The 18500-nt window shown below is 50.0% G+C and overlaps 1 protein-coding gene across 1 annotated transcript in view; it reads right to left on the bottom strand.

Moving 5' to 3' along the window:
- The window catches only part of LOC142027860 (electroneutral sodium bicarbonate exchanger 1-like), a 37038-nt gene that overhangs the window by 4472 nt on the left and 14066 nt on the right, over window positions 1-18500 (bottom strand). The window contains exons 5-21 of the mRNA XM_075022059.1: window positions 16211-16272; window positions 15280-15325; window positions 7704-7899; window positions 6850-6996; window positions 6258-6393; window positions 5882-6042; window positions 4762-4947; window positions 4565-4653; window positions 4275-4432; window positions 3809-3896; window positions 3157-3303; window positions 2908-2999; window positions 2400-2574; window positions 2130-2263; window positions 1342-1587; window positions 1132-1237; window positions 36-197 (exon numbers count right to left, since the gene is read on the bottom strand). Of these exons, the coding sequence (XP_074878160.1) occupies window positions 36-197; window positions 1132-1237; window positions 1342-1587; window positions 2130-2263; window positions 2400-2574; window positions 2908-2999; window positions 3157-3303; window positions 3809-3896; window positions 4275-4432; window positions 4565-4653; window positions 4762-4947; window positions 5882-6042; window positions 6258-6393; window positions 6850-6996; window positions 7704-7899; window positions 15280-15325; window positions 16211-16272 (2331 nt within the window). The remainder of the gene's footprint in view (window positions 1-35; window positions 198-1131; window positions 1238-1341; window positions 1588-2129; window positions 2264-2399; window positions 2575-2907; window positions 3000-3156; window positions 3304-3808; window positions 3897-4274; window positions 4433-4564; window positions 4654-4761; window positions 4948-5881; window positions 6043-6257; window positions 6394-6849; window positions 6997-7703; window positions 7900-15279; window positions 15326-16210; window positions 16273-18500) is intronic.

Here is an 18500-nt window from a genome sequence, read left to right as displayed (position 1 = left end):
GTGGAGATGGACGCTGGCCACCATCTTCTACTTACTCTGGTTGGAAAGTAGCGGCTGGTTTTAAACTTCTTCAAGAAGCTTGACAGGGCAAAGGTGGCGAAGAAGAGGATGCAGCACCAGAGGAACACATCAGGCGTGTAGGGGCCGTCGCGTCCACAGGCAGGTCCTTGAAACTCCCCACGCAAATGCCGACATTCCTGGAGAAACAGAGCGTCAGGACACAAAGGCAGTGCACGTGCGGCAGGGAAACCTCGCGTAGCTAGGGGGTTTTGAGGATCTTGGTCCAAGATCCACGACCCTCTAACTGCTCCTGCCAATGGAGATTTATATGTAATGAGCAGCAGCAGCTGAACAAGTGACACATCGAACTATAGAGCGGAGAAACGAGATGTGAGGGGACACCATACCACGCACCCTCGGCACATCCTCTGCCTGCCATTCGAGCAATCGTGGCTAAAGAAGACACCAGAGGGGAAGGAAACACTGGAAACTCTTGGGGAGAGAGAGAGAGGGAAGAGGGAAGGAGGGCTAAAGACAACCATGGTAGGAAAGGAGGAGAAGAGACAAATCGTCCCTTCCCAGGGGAGGGCTCGCAGAACCTGGCCAAGAGGGGATGAAGGCCACCATAAGAGCCTGCCGCCCTAGGCCCGGGCTCTGCTTCCAGCAACAACAGCCTGAGAGGCTGCTCAGACATGCAAATTTATGCATGTACCTACAGACAGCACTGAACGAGAAAGCAAGGCCCAGAGTTACTAGGAACCCATTAAGGAGGCCAATTACTACCTTTCAAGCATGAACTTAAGTCCTACCTACAACTTCTACAATAATCAAACCACCCACTACTTAACCTTCCTCCCAGTCAGAAATACTGTCCGGCAACAGGCTTGAGGGGGACACTTGCTACCTACCCACAACGTTGGGGACCAGGTAGACTGGGACAAGGTGGACTCTCCTCCCGAGGACCAAGCGGTTTTAACAAACCACACGCTAGATTTAAGCAAGGACTTTTCCGAGCAGCACTAGCACAGTTTGAAGCCCATCATTCCCTGAAGGGCTCTGACTTTTGCACCATGCAAATGCCCCTGGACCCCGTGGCCGCGGCGCGAGGAAGCAGTGGCTCGGGGCACTTACGGTCACCGTGAGGTTTTCCCAGGCGATGCCAGACACGTTGATCCCGTTGCTCGCCCAGAAACGCAGCGTTTCGTTGCTGGGATGGGTCGGTGCCTCACACTTACAGCTGGGAGGAGAGAAGCCAAGACAGGGGTAAGGGAAAGGCGATGGAGGTGCAGCCCGCAGCTCCTGCCAAGGGGCAGCAGCTTTCTCAGGGGGAAAAAAACCCACTAGTAGCTGGTGAGGAAGTCCAGCTTGCTGTGCATGTGCACAGGGTAGGTGTCTCGCAGGTGACTCAGCTTCTCCAGAGCCTCGTAGATGAAGATGATGCAGATGAGGGAGGCAAAGGCTTCTTCCGTGAAGCGGGTGACGTAGCACACCAAACAGCTGGCATCGGTGGCCACCAGCACTATGCACAAGAAGGCGGTCCACAGCCCAATGCACGCCCGCAGAGACAGATAGGAGAGCGTGTACTCCCTGGGAAAGCAAAATGAAACAAAGGCTGCAAAGGCCAGCAAGAGGCCCTGAGACATGCCTGCCTTCGGGGAAAACAGGGAGCAATTCTGGAGCGTGTCAAGGCTGCGGATGGGAAATGCAGTTTCCAGGTACTACTACAGAGAGCCTCGGGGCTGTGGTGCAGGGTGTAGACCCACAGGAGGAGAGGCCAATTATTTAGTTACCACTGTTGAACAAGGATCTTGTGTTAACACCTTGGAGGCTGCTTGAGGTCAGGTCCCTCTTGGGCCAGGTGGTGTTCTCCCACATCACCCTGATGCCCTGACACTGAAACCAGCTGGGTTTGCACCCAGTCACCTGCTGCCAGCAAGCTGGGGCTTAATGATAAACCTTATGGCAATAAGGGTGGTTTATCTCCCATCAAAGCCATAGCAACAAAAGGACTGTCACTAAAATCTAGCAACTACCCCTAAGAAACAGAAAAGCAAAGCAAAGCATCTTTTCTCCATCACTGCCCCCTTCTGAAGGCTCTCGCAGCACCCAGCTGCGGCAGCCAGCCTTACTTGCAGAATTTGTAGAGGATCTTCTCAAACACGAGGACGGGTCCGGTGCTGCCGAGGATGGTGAGAGGTTGGCCGGCAAAGAGGCAATACACCACGCCGGCCATGGACGCGCCCAGCAGCGACTCCATGGCACTCTGTCCGGGGAAGAGAGGCAGCCGTGAGTAAATAAATCGTTAGGGAGAAACAAAAACCAAAGCCGATTCACTGCAGCGAGGACTTTGGCCTGACTTTTATCCTCCCCCATGCTCCCCAACAGAGAGACGTGCTCACTATCTGGCCATTGGTCGCCTCCCCCAGCAGTCCCCCAAAGGTGATGACAGGGGACATGCAGGCACAGTAGAGGAAGAGGAAGGACGCCAGGCACTGCAGGCTCAGACCATCCCGGAAGTCGCTCCAGAACCACGGGGCTTTCCGCTTCACGTCCAGGGTCAAACCTCCAAAGAGCCTGCAGGAAGGAAAAAGAAGAGAGTCTGTTCTCTTGGAGGAACACGGTGACTTTGCTTTGCTGCAGAAGGGCAATCAGAAGCACGGAGTCACTTTCGTGGCTAAAAAGAAGCACTCTCCTTCCTCCCAAATCAAGGAAACCTGCGTGCAATGGTGATGGCTGGGGCTGAGCCCAGCTGCCCAGATCTCCCCCCTGCCCAGCCCAGGGGACCAAGCTGGCAATGCGGAGCCCCTTCGTTGAACCAGCTAACCCCAAAGACCTGCTAGAAGGGAGGGTGCATGCTCAGATTTGAGAAGCAAACAGAAAAAAAACCCAAACTATTAAAGCTCCCACCTTCCCGTCCGCTGCAGTTCAGGGCCACTGTGTTTCTCCAGCGTGCTGTGAGAAGCACTGTCGTCAAGAGCTCCTGGCATCTTCCTTTTTTCCTGTTAAAATGGAAGTAAGATAAAGCTATGGACTTGTAACCGCTGGCTTGTTTTGCTTCTGGTCTGGCTCTGTGACTGTGTCAGAGTGGGACCTTGTGAATTTGGGCCCCTGAACAGCATCCCCAGCCGTCCTGCCCATCCCCCTCGCGCCTCCCACCTGCGAAGGGACGTTTTTCGGGGGCTCGATTCGGATCGATGGATCCCACTCTCCTGGCGGCAAGACCGTGACCTGATCCAGAAACTCGTCGATGCCAGCCACGAGGTCAGCCCCGTTCTTGGCTTTATAGGCAACGTCACGGAAAACCTGCCAAGAGAAGACAACCTGGTGAGAGGACAACCCAGCTCGGAGGTCCTAACCAGTGCAATAAGCTCTTGGCTAAACGCAAGGCTTTTTCCCCAAAATTTCCTGCTGGAAAGGGCAGGAAATACTCCCCCAAAAGGAAAAATCTGTGCGTCAGGGCATTTGTAATCATCTCCCCCACGAGGCCCCCGTCCCCCATGGCACACCATACCCTTCTGCTTAAAGAGCAAGAGAAGTTTGACTGGCCCTGGCAATGCCACCACTGGGGACAGCGTGCTGGGGACCCCGGCAAGAAGGATGAGATGCAGGATGCACCCCGGGTGGGATTTCAGCCTCCAGGATGTGGGGTGATGCAAATCTGCGTGTTCGCTTCGGGGTGAGAAAGAGGGCTGGGCTATTTGGAGAGCTGCGGGCAGCTGGGACAGCAAATCCTCTTCCTCACTACTTCAGAGACAGGGAGAGCTGAAGAAAGGCAAAAATGACCCGGAGCTATCTCATCTTGTCGCACCTCATCTGTCATGATAGTGGCCATGGACCTGCCGATCTCATGGTACTGATGGGCTTTTCCTTCTGGTCCAAGCAAAACAAACAGGAACCTGGGCAAGAAAAACAAAATGAGAGAGAGAAGAAGGTGTCCTTGCTCCAAGAGCACCCAAGGAAAGCCCTGGCAGCTCCCAGCCCGGAGCGTGGCTCAAGACGGGACACGTAGGCTCAGCGACGCCACGATGAATTTGAAATTCTTCAAAACCGACGGCAAATTTCATTTGGGGGCCAACTTTCATTACAATTGGCCGATGGGTTTAAAAGCTACAGCAGGGAATGGAGAAACGAAGGCGAGGAGATGTGGGTGGGGGAAACGTGCTTGCTCCCCCTCCCACTCGCCTTGTTCCCTTGGGACACCAAACTGATGCCTGCAACTCGATCTTTGGTTGGGTGTCTTTTTTACGGAAAAAATTTGCGCTTCTCATTCGCACCTTGTTGGGATGGGAACTTCCGTCATGCCCGAGAGGCGGACAGCCGGGCTCAGGCGGACAAATGCCACGATGGGCTGGTGAAGGAAATCCAGCTCTCCTACGAGCACGTTGGATGCTTCAGCCCCGGTGGGAATTTTCTTCATGAAGTGCAGCTCCGCCTGGGCACGACAAGCGATTTTCAGGCAATTACCCCAAAAGCAAAGCCCACAGCGCTCTGCAGCACACTCTCCAGCCAAGTTTGCAAGAGCAAATCTGGCCCTAAAGGCGTGAGAAAGCTACGAGTGTCTCACCTTGCTTAAATCCGTTGCTCTGCTCTCAGGGTTCACCCCATCTTTAGCTTCTGCAGCGGTGGGAGAAGGACAAGAGGTGATTGTTTGGGCTGGTAGGAAAAAGAAAGACACTCAGAAAGATGGACGAGGAGCAACTGGGACGCTTCTCCTTTGCCCGGACAAGTCTAATGGGGCCACAGCCCTGCAGAAAGCCTCACCTGGCTTGTAGAGGAGGTGCAGGTCTGACTGCCTCTTGCTCACATCAGCAAACGAGCAGACAGTGGGCAGAAGGTTGGTTGTCTTCTCGTTCTGATGGTGGTGCTTCCTCAAAAGGACTTCTCGAACTTGCGCCCGCACGTGCTCGTCAAACTCCGTGGACTGTTCTTGCTGGGCCAGGATCGTATCTGAGGATGGCAAAGGGAAACAAAGCCATCAGAGCAGAAACCCCAACAAGTCCCGACCCCCAAAGCCCCCAGGGAAGGCTGTGCCACACAGGCTGCACCCTAATGCCGGCTCAGCCTTGCATAGCAAGGCCTTTTAATAATGTTCAGCCTTTGCAGCCAAAACGAGAATTTTCTTCTGCTAAGAAACACGGCATCCAAGTGCTTATTCATCATTCCGCTAAGATAAATATTTCCCATTCTAAATGACACAATTTTCTTGCCCGACCTGGCCTTTCTGACTCTACACGTTCACCCAAATTATAAGCGATCTATAGCACAGACGTTCCCAGAGCTTCCCGTGCTGATCGAGTGCAATTTGCCGAGCCCAGGGAGAAACGTGCTAAGAACGGCTCCGACTTCTCCAGCCCTTGAAAGGGCTGAATGGAGACCTGCCGCCAGTCAAAGATAACTTCTCCAAAGCGGCTTTTGCAATTAACTTCAAGTATCTTCCCCACAGAAATACACTGCTTGGTCATCGCCAGATAAACTCTGCCTTAAAACTCTTACATGCTGGATCTTAAGGCAAAAGCAAAAAAAAGAATGCGAGGAAACAGCTTGTAAGAAATAGTTCCTTTAAGGAGGTTCAGCTCTTACGCAGACTCTGTATTTCTAAGAGCAGCCTGCTAAGCCCTGACACACGCTCCTTTTTGGCTGCAGAATATTCTCTAGTGGCTTCTCCAACCCCACAAACTGCTTTCAAAAGGACCCCGCATTGGAATAAAAAAACGGTGCGACTGTTGCATGCCCAGTCTACATCCAAAAACAGCTCATGAGAAAAACACAGTGGCACTTCTGGAAAAGGACGTGCCATTGGGGCAGGGTTTGATTTGGGAGTGAAGAGCACCGTGGCGAGCTGAGCTCGGCTGTTCCCGGAGGGATGCAGCGCCCATGGTACCTGCAATCTCTTCGATGCTGTTGGCACAAATGTCCAGCAGCACCGACCCGTTGCTGATGCAGCTCCTCAGCTCGGAGAGGCTGTGCAAGGACAGCGTGCCAACGTAGGGCTTGCTCCAGCGCTCGCCGCCATCTTCCACGTCCTCCTCAAACTTCAGCCACCTGCGGACATCGGGTGCGATCAGCCCCATTGCAAGAAAACAGCCCCAGCTCTGCAACCCCTTTGACAGAGCCACGGGGTGGCAAGAGGAGAAGGCTCCTCGTGCCGCCACCTGCAGCTGCAAAAGCTTCGCATCCTGGAGAGGAGAAAGCAGAGCCCACGGGCGCTGCCGGTGCAGGGACTCCTCTCCCACCGCAGCCAAGCAGCAGGGATTTACCTTGCCGTTTCCTTCCACTCGCCATCTCGGCCCTCTTTTACACAGATCTCATCCAGCTCGGAGAACAAGTGGTGAGAGAGGTGCTGCTCGTCCTCCTTGCTCCTGAGAATGAACTGCACCCGCTGGGACGGGGAGCCTGGGGGCAGAAGGCAAAGACCCATCCCGTTACTGCGCCTGAACACAGCTCGTCACGCTCACGTGCAAAGTGGCCATCAGCACCAGTGCAGCCATAAACACTGGGCTGGCCCCTCTCCTCTGCATCTGTCTGGGCTTGCACAGAGCCGTGGAGAAGGAGAAGCATCTAGTCCACCTCTGCATGATGATGGGCTGCTTTCCTTCCCCACATTGCCATTTTTAAAGCCAGGATCCCTCTAAGGAAGACGAGCCTAAACCCATTATGCATTTAACTGCATTAAAAAAAACACAAACAAAAAAAAACAACAAAAAAAAAGAAAACTTGGGAAAAAGAGGGTGTTGCTCAATACGGCCACTTTCCCTCGGAAGAACAGCAACTCACTCAAACTAGCCACGGGGACCTGCTTGCAGAAGGCCCCAGCGCCCACGTTGCCCCCAGGAGTTTAGCAAATGCCGCGGTGGGACTTACAGTGGTAGCCCTGCTCCATCGGGGCAGAGTCCTTCTCCCGTTCCCCTTCCCGATGCTTCTGGCTGTGGCGTCGGTGATGCCGGTGGCTCTGCCTAACCAGTGGCATCCGCGCGCCCACGTACAGGGTCCGGTGGCCTGCGAAAAAGCAGCGGTTTTTGCAGCACTCTCGGCATTGCGGCAATGGTTGAGGTGGCCGGTGCCTTGCTAAGCCACGGTTATATATCCCAGGAGCAACGCCAGCTTCCCTGAATGTTATTTTCACTGGACCTCCTTTTTTCCAAGCCTATTTTACTCGAGCTTTGCAACAACACAGCAACAACAAGTGTTGGCTCTGGGTCATCTAAAAGTGCCCCCAAAGTATTGGACCTCTTCTCAAATTCCAGCTTCGGCTGGACAACACTCAGACTTGCTCATTAAGCAGCAACACAAGCTAATTATTTTCAAAATCTCTGTATGGCACGAGGCGACAAGAGACGATCAAATCAGTCCCATCGTAATGAACTCCAGAACAAAAAAAGAAAATCACAGCCCCGCGTCTGCAGCCCTGAAATGATTCTCCTGACCTCTCCAAGCCAGGAGCAGCCTCTGCGAGAAAAAAAGCCGTGAATTATCGAGCCCTGTGGCTACAACTCACACCGTGGCCTCCCGGGGGGCTTTTTCCCTCCGTTTAAAAAGCCGTAATAGTAAAAAACGTGACAATAACTGTGCTGCTTCATTGAGAAGCGCGGCACGTTTTGCTGCACATGATGTGACACCCGACAAGGCACACAGGAGAGACTTTGTGCAATGGGAAAACGCGCTGGGCTGGTGGCTCCTCTACCAGGATCTCAGCAGAGACTCACCTTCCAACTCCTCCTCCTCATAGCGAACACTGACAGTGTTGCTCCTTCTTCCCCGGTCAATCACTGCCTCCTCGTCATGTCTCTGTTTAGCAACGACAAGAAGGGAAAAGTTGGGGCTGGGGGTGGAGAGCTCCCTTACGTCCTCCCAGCCATCACCCACCCCTGCGTCCACGCGAGTCCACGAGCCATCACGCCTCTACGTGCCGCCTCCTCCTCCTTCAGGCACAGCCCTAAAACCACGGACTTGTAGGAGGTTTTCCTTCCCATACGCAAATAAAACAGCCCATAACATCACCTCTACTGTATACCACGAGAGTCTGGACGTCTTTAATACAGCAGGAGAGGGATGAGTGTTTCAGACCAAAAAAACCCACCTCCTGCTTTGTTCTTGAGGTTCCTGTCTAAAAAAGTGATTTCCAAACTGGAAAAAAACCAACCCCAACCCACAAAACTGCACTTTTGAGCCCCGGCCGTGCTACCTGTAACTCTTCCAGAAGTGTCATTTTGTAACCCCCGTTTGGGTTCATCCTCACGTCAGTCACTGGGTTTCGGGGACAACTGAACCTCCAGGTCAGTCAGGGGGCCCGATTCCCCAGGGACTGATGGAGTAGCCCTCACGGGAGGAGCTAAGTGGCACCCAGTGTGCACCAACTCCAGAGACACAATAGGGACCATTGTGAAATCACAAGCTATGATGCGGATCCAGGCAGCTACTTAAAGCCATGCACCCCTAGAGCCTTCCCGCTTGGAAAACTTAGTGCCTGGGGAGAAGCCAGCTCTGCTTTGAGCAAAAACTCTCCAGAACAGAGAAACTTCCTGCATGAGAGGTGTCAGGCTCAAAAGTGTGCAGAAGGAAAACCCTTCACAGGCTCGTTCACCCTCCTGAGAAGCAAAGCCCACTAGCAGCATCATGTTTTCTCTCTTTTTCTTTCTAACAGTAGAGCTGAAGCTCTAGCATCCTGAGGATAACAGGAGGCACAAATACGGTAGGGAAAAAGAATATCTTATTGGATCAATGGGTAGATTCAGAAAAAAACCCTGCTACACAGTAGTTTATCCTGGCTGCTAGCTAGAACCGAGAAGACTGTTTTTTCCACCTGGGTCAACAGTTCCGGTGAAACATACTACCCGCCTAGGACAGCTGCATCTGAGGAACAAGAATTAGTTATCTGCAATACAAGGAATAACAATGAGTCATTTAGTGCCATGATATTCATCAGGCTGCACAGAGAAACAAGAGACAAATGCATTTGAATAACCATGTCTTGTGTTACGTTTTAACCACTTAACATTCCGTGAGAAATACCCCAAGAGCTCAAGAAGAAAGAGCAGCAAGGCAGGAGACAGGTGAAAGCCTAGAGCGCCAGCTAGACGGAATGAAAGACCCTTCCAGCAACAACAGCCTGAGAGGCTGCTCAGACATGCAAATTTATGCATGTACCTACAGACAGCACTGAATGAGAAAGCAAGGCCTGGGGGGATCATTTCCCCTCTGCTCAGGGCTGCTGGGGCCAGTCTGTGTGCTCTGTCCAGACTGGGCTCCCCAGGACAAGACTGGGACTCACTGGGGCGAGCCCAGCAAAGGGCCACAAAGGTGACGAAGGGACTGGAGCACTTTTCATATGCGGAGAGGCTGGGAGAGCTGGGACCCTTCAGCCTGGAGAAGGCTCAGGGAGCTCTTATCCATGTACATCTGATGGGAGGGAATGAAGAAGAGGGAACCGGGCTCTTCTCAGCAGCGCCTTCTGGCAGGACAAGAGGCAAAGGGCACAAACTGCAAAACATGAAATTAAAGCTGAACACAAGAAAAACTTTCTGACTGCAACTGTGGTCGAGCACTGCAACCGGTTGCCCACAGAAGTTGTGGTGTCTCCACCCTTGGAGTCCACTCAAAACCTGAGGGGACACGTCCTGGGCAACCTGCTCTGGGTGACCCTGCTTGAGCAGGAGGGCTTGGACTCAATGATATCAAAGGTCCCGAAAACCTCAACGGTTCTGTGAAAGCCACAGACAGAGATCTCTGCCTCAAGCCGAGAGGCAGCAGTCATCAGCCGACTCAGAGGAGCAGGCTGGGAGGCAGCTAGGAAACTCTTCCCAGTTCCTCCCTTGTCATCCCTGCCTCAGGTGTGCAAGCCAGTGCACCGCTTTGTTGAGCCGCCCAGTTCTCATCCCGCTGTGATTCTGCAGGTAACGTTAACACAAAGGAGTGAGAGGGGAAGAGCTTTAGTTAACGGCATGGGAACCTGAAAGCACAGGACAACTTTTCCCCAAACGTGGGCAATGCTGCTTAGATTCTGTCACCTAGGGAAGAGAAGGAAGACGACAAATGGGCCAAAGGGTTACACAGGAATGAAATACAAGGAAGGTGCAAGAGACATCAAAAACATCGATATGTGCCCCAGAAGACTATTTTGTAGTCAACTGACCTGCCCACACCCGACTGTGGGCATGAGGCCTCCGCTCCGACTTCCACTCTTCTCCTCTTCACCATTTCTTCCACTGCAGCACTATCTGACACTTCTTTTCTTCTCTTGACCTTCAAAACATTGCAAACTTGGTATTGATAAAATTTGATTTTGACTTTTCTATTTTAGAACAAAAGTCAGACTTAATATACATCTGTGTTTCGCAACATTGTCCAGGCTTATACAACCAAAACCAAAAAATGACTCAGGAATAAAAGATTAGCTGCCTTATTCAAACAGAAGGTAAGCACTGAGAGGCCATCCAGAGAATTATGCTCAACAGTTTTAAAGAAGAACTACTGCTTCCCAGGACATCCTATTGGCTCCATTTTTAGAGGAGGGCCTAGGAACATCATTAGCAGGAACGTAATGCTAGCAGAGAGAGCGGGATTTCCTCGGGGGGAATTTGGACAGGACACCTTCACTAATTCACTCCATCTTCAGACACTTACCTGTATTGAAAACAAACCCACCCTGAGATCTCACTAAACAATTACTTTCCAAAGAAGCTTAACTTGGTTGTTTTCGACACATGCAGCACTTAGGAAACTACTTCATTATTCAGCACTATTGACCTCATACAGACTCTCACAGCGAAGAAACCATTTGACAGCTCAGCTCAGACTTGGCGAAAACACATTTAACTGAAGCCAGCACGGCTCTCACGTCCTCAGGCAGGACTTCATTCAAAGTCCGCTGGAATTGACAGGAAGGTTTCCCTCAACTTGGATGGTTCTAGGTGAGAATTCACTCCCACCTTACACTGCCTGACTGACACCCAGAAACAGGACAACTACAGCATTGCCTAGATATATCTTCTGCTTCTCCAGACTACTTGGAATATCACTTTTTTTTAAAAAAAAAAACAACACACAAAAGAGAACCACACACGCAACTTAAAAGCTCATCACTGCCCTTGTTTACTTCTTTACCTGTAACAGAGGTATTGTAAAATCTGGTGAATATTTGGTGACTGGACTTTCTTTAACCAACTTTATAGTACATTTTTGCATTGCACCACACGTCCTGAGAACAAGATAAATGACTTAGAAACAATGCTGGACTTGCATATGATATCTTGAAACCGAAGAACTGCAAACACAGCTCTTTCAGAATTCCTGGCTGTGAATAACACAAGCCAGTGGGATGGGGACAATTGCTTTGGACTACTTGTCCATTTGATAAGGGAGACCAGAATATCTACTAAGTGCTCACAAGACAGACCAGCAGCAGCCTTTCCCAGGGACCAATCATCAGAACAGGAAACAGTAAGAAAAAAACCTCAGTTTTCACAACAGAGGAGGTTCAATGCAGAGTCCCACAGAGGTCTCAGCTGGGGCCTGAGGCTCTTCAGGGAATTCATAGAAAACCTGGAAAATGAGACACTAGGGAGGTGACAACATTTGCTAATTATACAAAAGACATTATTACCATTATTACTATCATTATTTAGAAAAACAAATGCATTCTTTCTTTAGGAAAACAGAAACAAAGAGCGTGAAATTCAACGTCAACAAATGTAGTCAAGCATAAGGAAGAAAAACACATGTTCCATATATATATGTGCTGGCTCCAGCCTAGTTACCGACATTCAAGAATGAAGGCTGGGAGCCACTGGGCATTGCTTCATAAAAATACTAGCTGAAGAGTCAGCAGTGGGTGAAAAGGCAAAGAGAAATTCCAGACATTTTCAAAAAAAGCAATACAGGACAAAAGAGAACACATTGCTATGCTCTATTTCAAATCCATGGTACAGCCATACCGCACGCAGTTTTGCTCCCTCTCATTCAAAGACACAGTGGAGGAAGGGAAAGGGAAAAGCAAGACATAGATCATAGATGTTTCCAGACATTATCCAAACATAACCATAGTGAATTACCACAAGATACGCCGTGCTGAAATAGAGCCGAGTTCTAGATACATCGTGCAAATGTAGGGATAAGGCACGAGGTGGACATTCTCATGTTTGAATCTCATCTTCGATACTCTCTCCCATTTACTGACATCTGAGAACAACAATAAGACTTAAGAACATAGCACTAACATTTCAAAGGAGCAGGAGTCCTCTTGTAAAGCTTCAAAAGTCATACCACACTGAACGTATATGCAGAAGGGAGCACCTACAATCTGTCCGTATGAACTTGGTGAAAAAGCGCTAGTAACACATTACAAGAAACACTCACCCAGGTGACACTCTCCCATCAGTTGCTTGCATTAATAGCATTGTGTTTCCTTAACTGTATCTGGCTTCAGTCCTGACATCTTCCCGCAAGAAACAACATGCCAGGCGCTCCCAACCCTGTGAATAAAACCTCATCAGCTTTCCTAACTAAAAAGTAATTTTTTTAAAAACTGAAAAGGACTAGGATTCACAGGAGTAGCGTCATTACATTCACTTCACAGTTCAAAATGGGAGGACAAAAGATAATTGACATGACAAATGCCACAGTTACAGACGTTCCTTCCTGGGGGTGCAGTTCGCACACCTAGGAGCTCATGCATGCAAGAATGGGTGACGCCAGGCAGCAGTCTCCTTACGTGCCTCTGATCTCAGGAAGAAACAGGTAACATGAATACTTTTACTCCATTTGCTAGCAGAAACTAACATCCTGAGGACCAGAGATGGAGCCCAAGATTTGCCTAGATGAAACGCTGACGCAATCAGTTCCTTTAAGGGATGAAATTGTTCGTTTGAGTTTGGCTTCAAGGACTCCCACAGCTGGTGATTAACTAAGAGGTATGCTACAGCGAGGAGCCCGACACACAGATTGCAGGACAACTCATCACGTCAGGCCTCTGAGCTTGCAGTTCTCCGCAGGGCCCGGTGCTGGCTGAGCAGGTGGATGGACTTCCCAGTTCTAGAAATACAAGCTCGGGAATCAAACCCTCCTCAAGCACGCAGGCAAAACTGGCTGCGCTTTAGCGAAGCAAACCAACAACGAGGCTTCGTTTGTTTGGGTGCCTCCTCTCTGACAATGCTCTGGGCTACTTTCTCTTCCTGGCAGTAAGAGGAATAAGTTGCTCTCATACATACCAGCTTCTGACAGGGAAAGAGGATGATCTCGTTCTTGCCTGCTAGGACCAGGGGTGGCAATAACGCAGTCTGCCGAGACTGGAAGGGAATGCCTTGGAGGCGGAAACACGTGGGTGTTCATTACTCCTGGGCACTCGGAATCACGGGAGGTGATGATGCCAAAGGGCCTGATCCGATTCACAAACTGACACACCTTAGGACTGAAAAGGCTTCTCCTTCAACTAACTTACTTTTCTCTGCAACAACAGCCTCAGGAGAGTAACTTCTTCTTAACCCTTTACACTACAGCAACTACAATGTTTAATCCTAATGTACCTTACAAGAAAACTACTGCGGTCTTCTCTACTAGTGGGCCAACACTGCTGCGCCTGTAAGGAGCGCTTTACGTTTTATTAACCTTTTGAAACAACGCACTAGCTTTCCTTGCAATCGCATTACGTGGGCTTCCTGGGACTTTACATATACACGTTTGTTTTCTCTGGCTAAATCAGATTTGGAACGCAGGGGTGGCCATCTGAAAACACTGCAAAACATTCTTTTTACGTACATCAGTTCTCTGGTGAAGGCAACAACTGAGGAGGATCTTCAGCTAGTGTAAAACTGCAAAGCTCAAAGGACTCGTACTCCAGCTAAAGATCTGCGCACTACTAGGCAGGAATGTCAAATTAAGCAATGCCCAACAGATACAAGTCATTGGATCTTTTCTTTTACAAGTAGGAAAGAAAGGGTACACAGAAAGATAGTGAAGTGGTCTGTAGAAAATGGATGTAAATCATCAAGATTTCCGAGGATTACTCGAATTGCTTCCTGGAGAGGCCAAAATAAGAAAGGAAGGAAGAATATTAACAAGATAGCCACAATTCCACTGTCAAGTACAGTTTTCAGGCTTGGGAAAAAAATAACATTGCAGTTTGCAGGAGTCATGGAAGAGCAGGTTCCAGATATTTTGCTTTTCCTCTTCCCCTTCTTCCCCCTGCTCCCTCCCATCACCTCAGAGCATGCTGCCCTAACAGATTCACAGAAACTGAAGTGAATGAATATCTTAACCCTGAATTAACATGGAAGCATTACTATGGAGAGTGGAGGTGTGCTTTTAAATTTAAGAAGTTCTACATTTAAGAAGCCTCCTCCTTGCCAGCACAACACATGCACTATTGACCTGTTTCAAAAATAAACATATTCCCCTTTTTCAGAATATTGACCCAATTCAGTTACAAAGGAACTGTAATTCAGCTCCAACAAACTCCTGCTTTATAAAGGGGAAACTTTTTCTAGGAATACCTTTCAGTATTTTCAAAAGTGAAAAAGAAAAAAAAAAAAGAACCAATAATTTTCTGTATCAGTTAAGATCAGCACACTTTCTTCAATACTATTTACAATGCTACTACTGTACTCTGAAGATTTGTTTAAACTTAACTAACAGGAGCATTTTTAAGCAGGCAGTATATTGGTCTCATTTCCTCGGGAATGGCAGGGGCTTTCTTCTGTCTCAGGAAGAAGATGACAACAACAGAACTCATCAGCTGTCACCGAGCTTGGCCACAAAGTAATGGCGTCATTAAAAGAACGTCCCCTGGCTCCCACAGCTATGAGGAAAGCACATGCAATTGAGCATTAGATTAGCTGCTATCAAGCTAGCTCACCAGTACTGCCACAGCTCCTGAAAAACTAGGAGGGTCTGACAGCTAGTCAAGCCTGAGAAGTTCAAAGCAGTGGTCAGGTCTGGGGCTGAGAGCGAAACCACGGGAAAGTGCTACGGCAGAACGAATCTGAACAGGAACCAGCAAGGCACGGAGTGCAACGAGCTCCACAAATAGGAGTTTTCATTTGTCCAATTTCAACAGGCAGTAGCTTCTTTGAAGTATTTCTGATAAAAGCATTACTCGCGCTAATGCTGCCTGTTGATGACACTTTTCATTTACGTCATTTTTTTCACCCTCGTACTCTCTAGAGAAGTTCCCCATTACTCGCACTTGAAATGCTGCATTTGACAAAACGTCCTCCGTCCCATAACAAACAAAAGATTTGCTCAGCCTAACATTCAGCTAAGCTCCCGTGGACCTGCTTCATCTCCTACCTCTAACTCCTTGACAGCACTTTCAGTGGTGTCGAGATCCAGACCGCTGTGAAACAAACAGAGAGTTAGTCCCACCCCAGCCAAAAAGCAACAGAGCTACGTTCCTTGTAAGAGTTTAAACAACAACAAAACATCATTCCCATTGCACAGAGAAAATACTTAGCAGGCAGATGAATTCCCAGTTTATTGTTCTTAAAAAACATCCAGTCTTCCACAAGGACTGTTCCTTTTCAATTTTCTGCCCATTTGTATTTTGTGCATCTGAGGATACAAAGGATGAGAGATCAGATCTTTTCAGTCAGTCCTCACTAACCTTTAGGACTGGGGTTTTTGACAAGGTGCCCTCAAACCAGCACCTCTCTCTTCCAGCCTATCGCAATGCCATTCTGCTCAAGGGACTAAAAGAAGGAACCGGCAGGACGTGTCTCTCAATCCCCTCCACAGTGCAAACCTGCAGAGGAACGGGCCTTCACAGCATTGGAGCTAGGCCCTGTGATGCTGGGAGTTGGGTACTGCCTGCATCAAACTGTGTTCGCACCTATTAACGACATCTTTTGTAAGCCAGCTTCTCAAAAGTTGTTCATTGCCAGGTATCGGCCCACAATACAATGCACAGGGAGAGAGAAGGTCTCAAAGAAAAGCTGAACCCATTAAGAAGTAAACAAATGTCGCACAAGTGTCACTTGGAAATAAGGAAATAGGGTGGAGTGTAAGGAATTACGGCATGCAAGTATTCGCTGGTATATGGTCTGGCAGGCAGCCACTCTCATATCCTCCACATTCAGGGGCCCCAGCCAGAACTCGGTCAGAGATGAGAACTTTCCTTCCTCTTCAGAAAGGCCCTCTCCTTGCTTAATATGGAAGAAGTTAATGAAAGGAGTTACACAGCGCGCCACAGCAGAAGGACAGATATCACCCACCCAAGACTTACGCTGTGGTCATGAAGTCTTCAGGAATCAGCAGGGACACAAAAGTACGATTCAGGAAGGGACGCTGAAGCGGCGATGAGGGGAAGAGGGTGGAAAGAATGGAAGAAAGCAAGGCGCGATGACAGGCTGCCAAACTCAAACAAATGCAGTGCTCTCTCTACCATCGGGAGATCAAACACCTGCAGGCTGCTCAGAAACGTACGCACACTACTGGCAGTGCTGTCCAAAGGGATTACGCTGAGGGAAAGAGCTCGGTCACAGACAAGAGCAACGTTTCAAGCATCTTCTGAACACCACACGACACCACAAGACAGACAACACGCCTTCCTCTCCAAAATCAACTCAGAGAACAAAACAAGGAGGAAGGTTAATCCTCCTGGATCTGACACTATTCCAGCAGAATGCTAATAAGCAAAGCTAAAGAAACAACTGCATTTCAATTCATCCCAAAATAAAGTCATGTGGCAGAATTTCAAAGACTCGGCCTACTTCTCCAAAGGAAAAAGGAGACTAGTGTGGCACGAGATTTAATGCAGCTTCAGGTCTGGAGACAGCCTAATTGGCGTGGTGTTCATAGCACAGTCTCTTCAATTCTGCAGCAGCTAACAACAGTCACTTCCAGAGTAAAGCCAGGCCCTGGCAATGCCTGTACACATCTCATTGCAAAAGCAAATTCACTCACACTCATAAAACCACTCTCTAGGTCCCTGGCTGCCGACCCCAAACGCGCTCCCCCGCAGGAGCTCCCCGGACCCTGCTCGGGGCACCAGGGCTGGGCTCAGGAAGGAGTTTTTCCCCCGGGCAGATTGGCACAGGTCCCGGGGGGGTTCGCCTTCCTCTGCAGCACTGAGCACAGCCCCTTGCCGGGGTCCTCGGGGCCATTTCTGGCCAGCGAGTCCCTGCTGTTGCAGGAGCAGGAGTCCAGCTGTGCCCTCCAGCCCTCCGCCTCTCTTCCCTGGGCCAGCTTGGCAGGGGAACCTCACGTCTCCAGGTCACCTGCAAAACAAGGAGCCTCAAGGAAGCCGACTTTTCCCTGCTGCTTTTAAGCTGGCACACTTCCGTGGGGAGAAGAGAAAGCCTGGGGGTGTGTGGGGGGGTGTCTTAGCTATCTATCTATCTCTCTAAATCTGCTGGGAGGGAATGAAGACGAGGGAGCCAGGCTCTTCTCAAGAGTGCCCACTGAGAGCACCAGAGGCAACAGGCACAAATGAAAACACATGATATGCTCCAGCTGCACATGAGAAAACAACTTTTTCCTGTCTGGGTGGTCAAACACTGGCACAGGTTGCCCAGGGAGTTTGCGGAGTCTCCGTCCTTGGCGATGTTCAAAACCCAAGGGCACGTTGTCCAGGGCAAGCTGCTCTAGGTGAGCCTGCTTGAGCAGGCGGGTTGGACCAGAGGAACTCTACAGGTCCCTTCCAACCTCCACCCTCCTGTGTGAGTCTGTGCTTTGGTTTCACTCCTAAAGCACCTGAACTCAACCCTGATGCCTGCGGGAAAGGATGCTGGGACAAGGCAAGATCCCAGACTCCTCCCCGAGGACTCACCACAAAACCCCATCTACCTAGTCCAGAATATCGTATGGCAGACACACTCAGAAGAGAGAAAAGATCCTTTTATTGCAAACATCAACTGCGGCGGGGGGCGGGCCCGGGAGTCACAGGGCTTCAGCCCGTAACAGGGAAACGGCACCTACAACGACAGAGTCAGAGAGCACTGATAAACCCATGAAGGCAGGAATAGGCATGACTTGGTTCCCCTTTCTTTGGGGAACACCGTTGACGAGGAATTGTTCATAGCCCAGAAGAGAGAGCTATGGCTGGCATCAACCAGGGGATGGCTCTGGCACCTTATCCCCACGGGTAATGCACTTGGAGACCTGCATGCGTGCACAGATGCACAGGGCCCCTGTGCCACGCAGCAGGGCTCGATGGGGAGCCGCTGGGGAGCGGCCATGGAGTTATTTCCAAGCCCCGCGCAGCACCGTCCCTTGCCAGCGGGTCGGACTGACTTGGAGCAGCGCTGAGAGTTGGGAAAGATGGGCAGCAGAGCCTGGTACACACCTGGGCTTCCTGACCTGCTGGACCTTCCTGCTTCTTTTAAGTCCCCATCTCCTTCTCTCTTCCTTCTTTTCTTTTCTCGTTGGCATTCCTTCTCCTCTGCCCAGGCCTGTTTTCTCTTTCTTTTCTTTCCGTTTTCCTTCTCCTGGGGGGAGCCTGCAAACCTTTCCATCCCACAGTATGATTAGGTAGGTAAAGCCAGGATCAACTAGAATCAGTTCTTGATTTACCC

Source organism: Buteo buteo, unplaced genomic scaffold, assembly GCF_964188355.1.
Source record: "Buteo buteo unplaced genomic scaffold, bButBut1.hap1.1 HAP1_SCAFFOLD_74, whole genome shotgun sequence".
NCBI classification, from domain to species: domain Eukaryota; kingdom Metazoa; phylum Chordata; class Aves; order Accipitriformes; family Accipitridae; genus Buteo; species Buteo buteo.
Note: the sequence above shows the minus strand (reverse complement) of the source record. Positions and strands in the feature narration are given on the sequence as shown.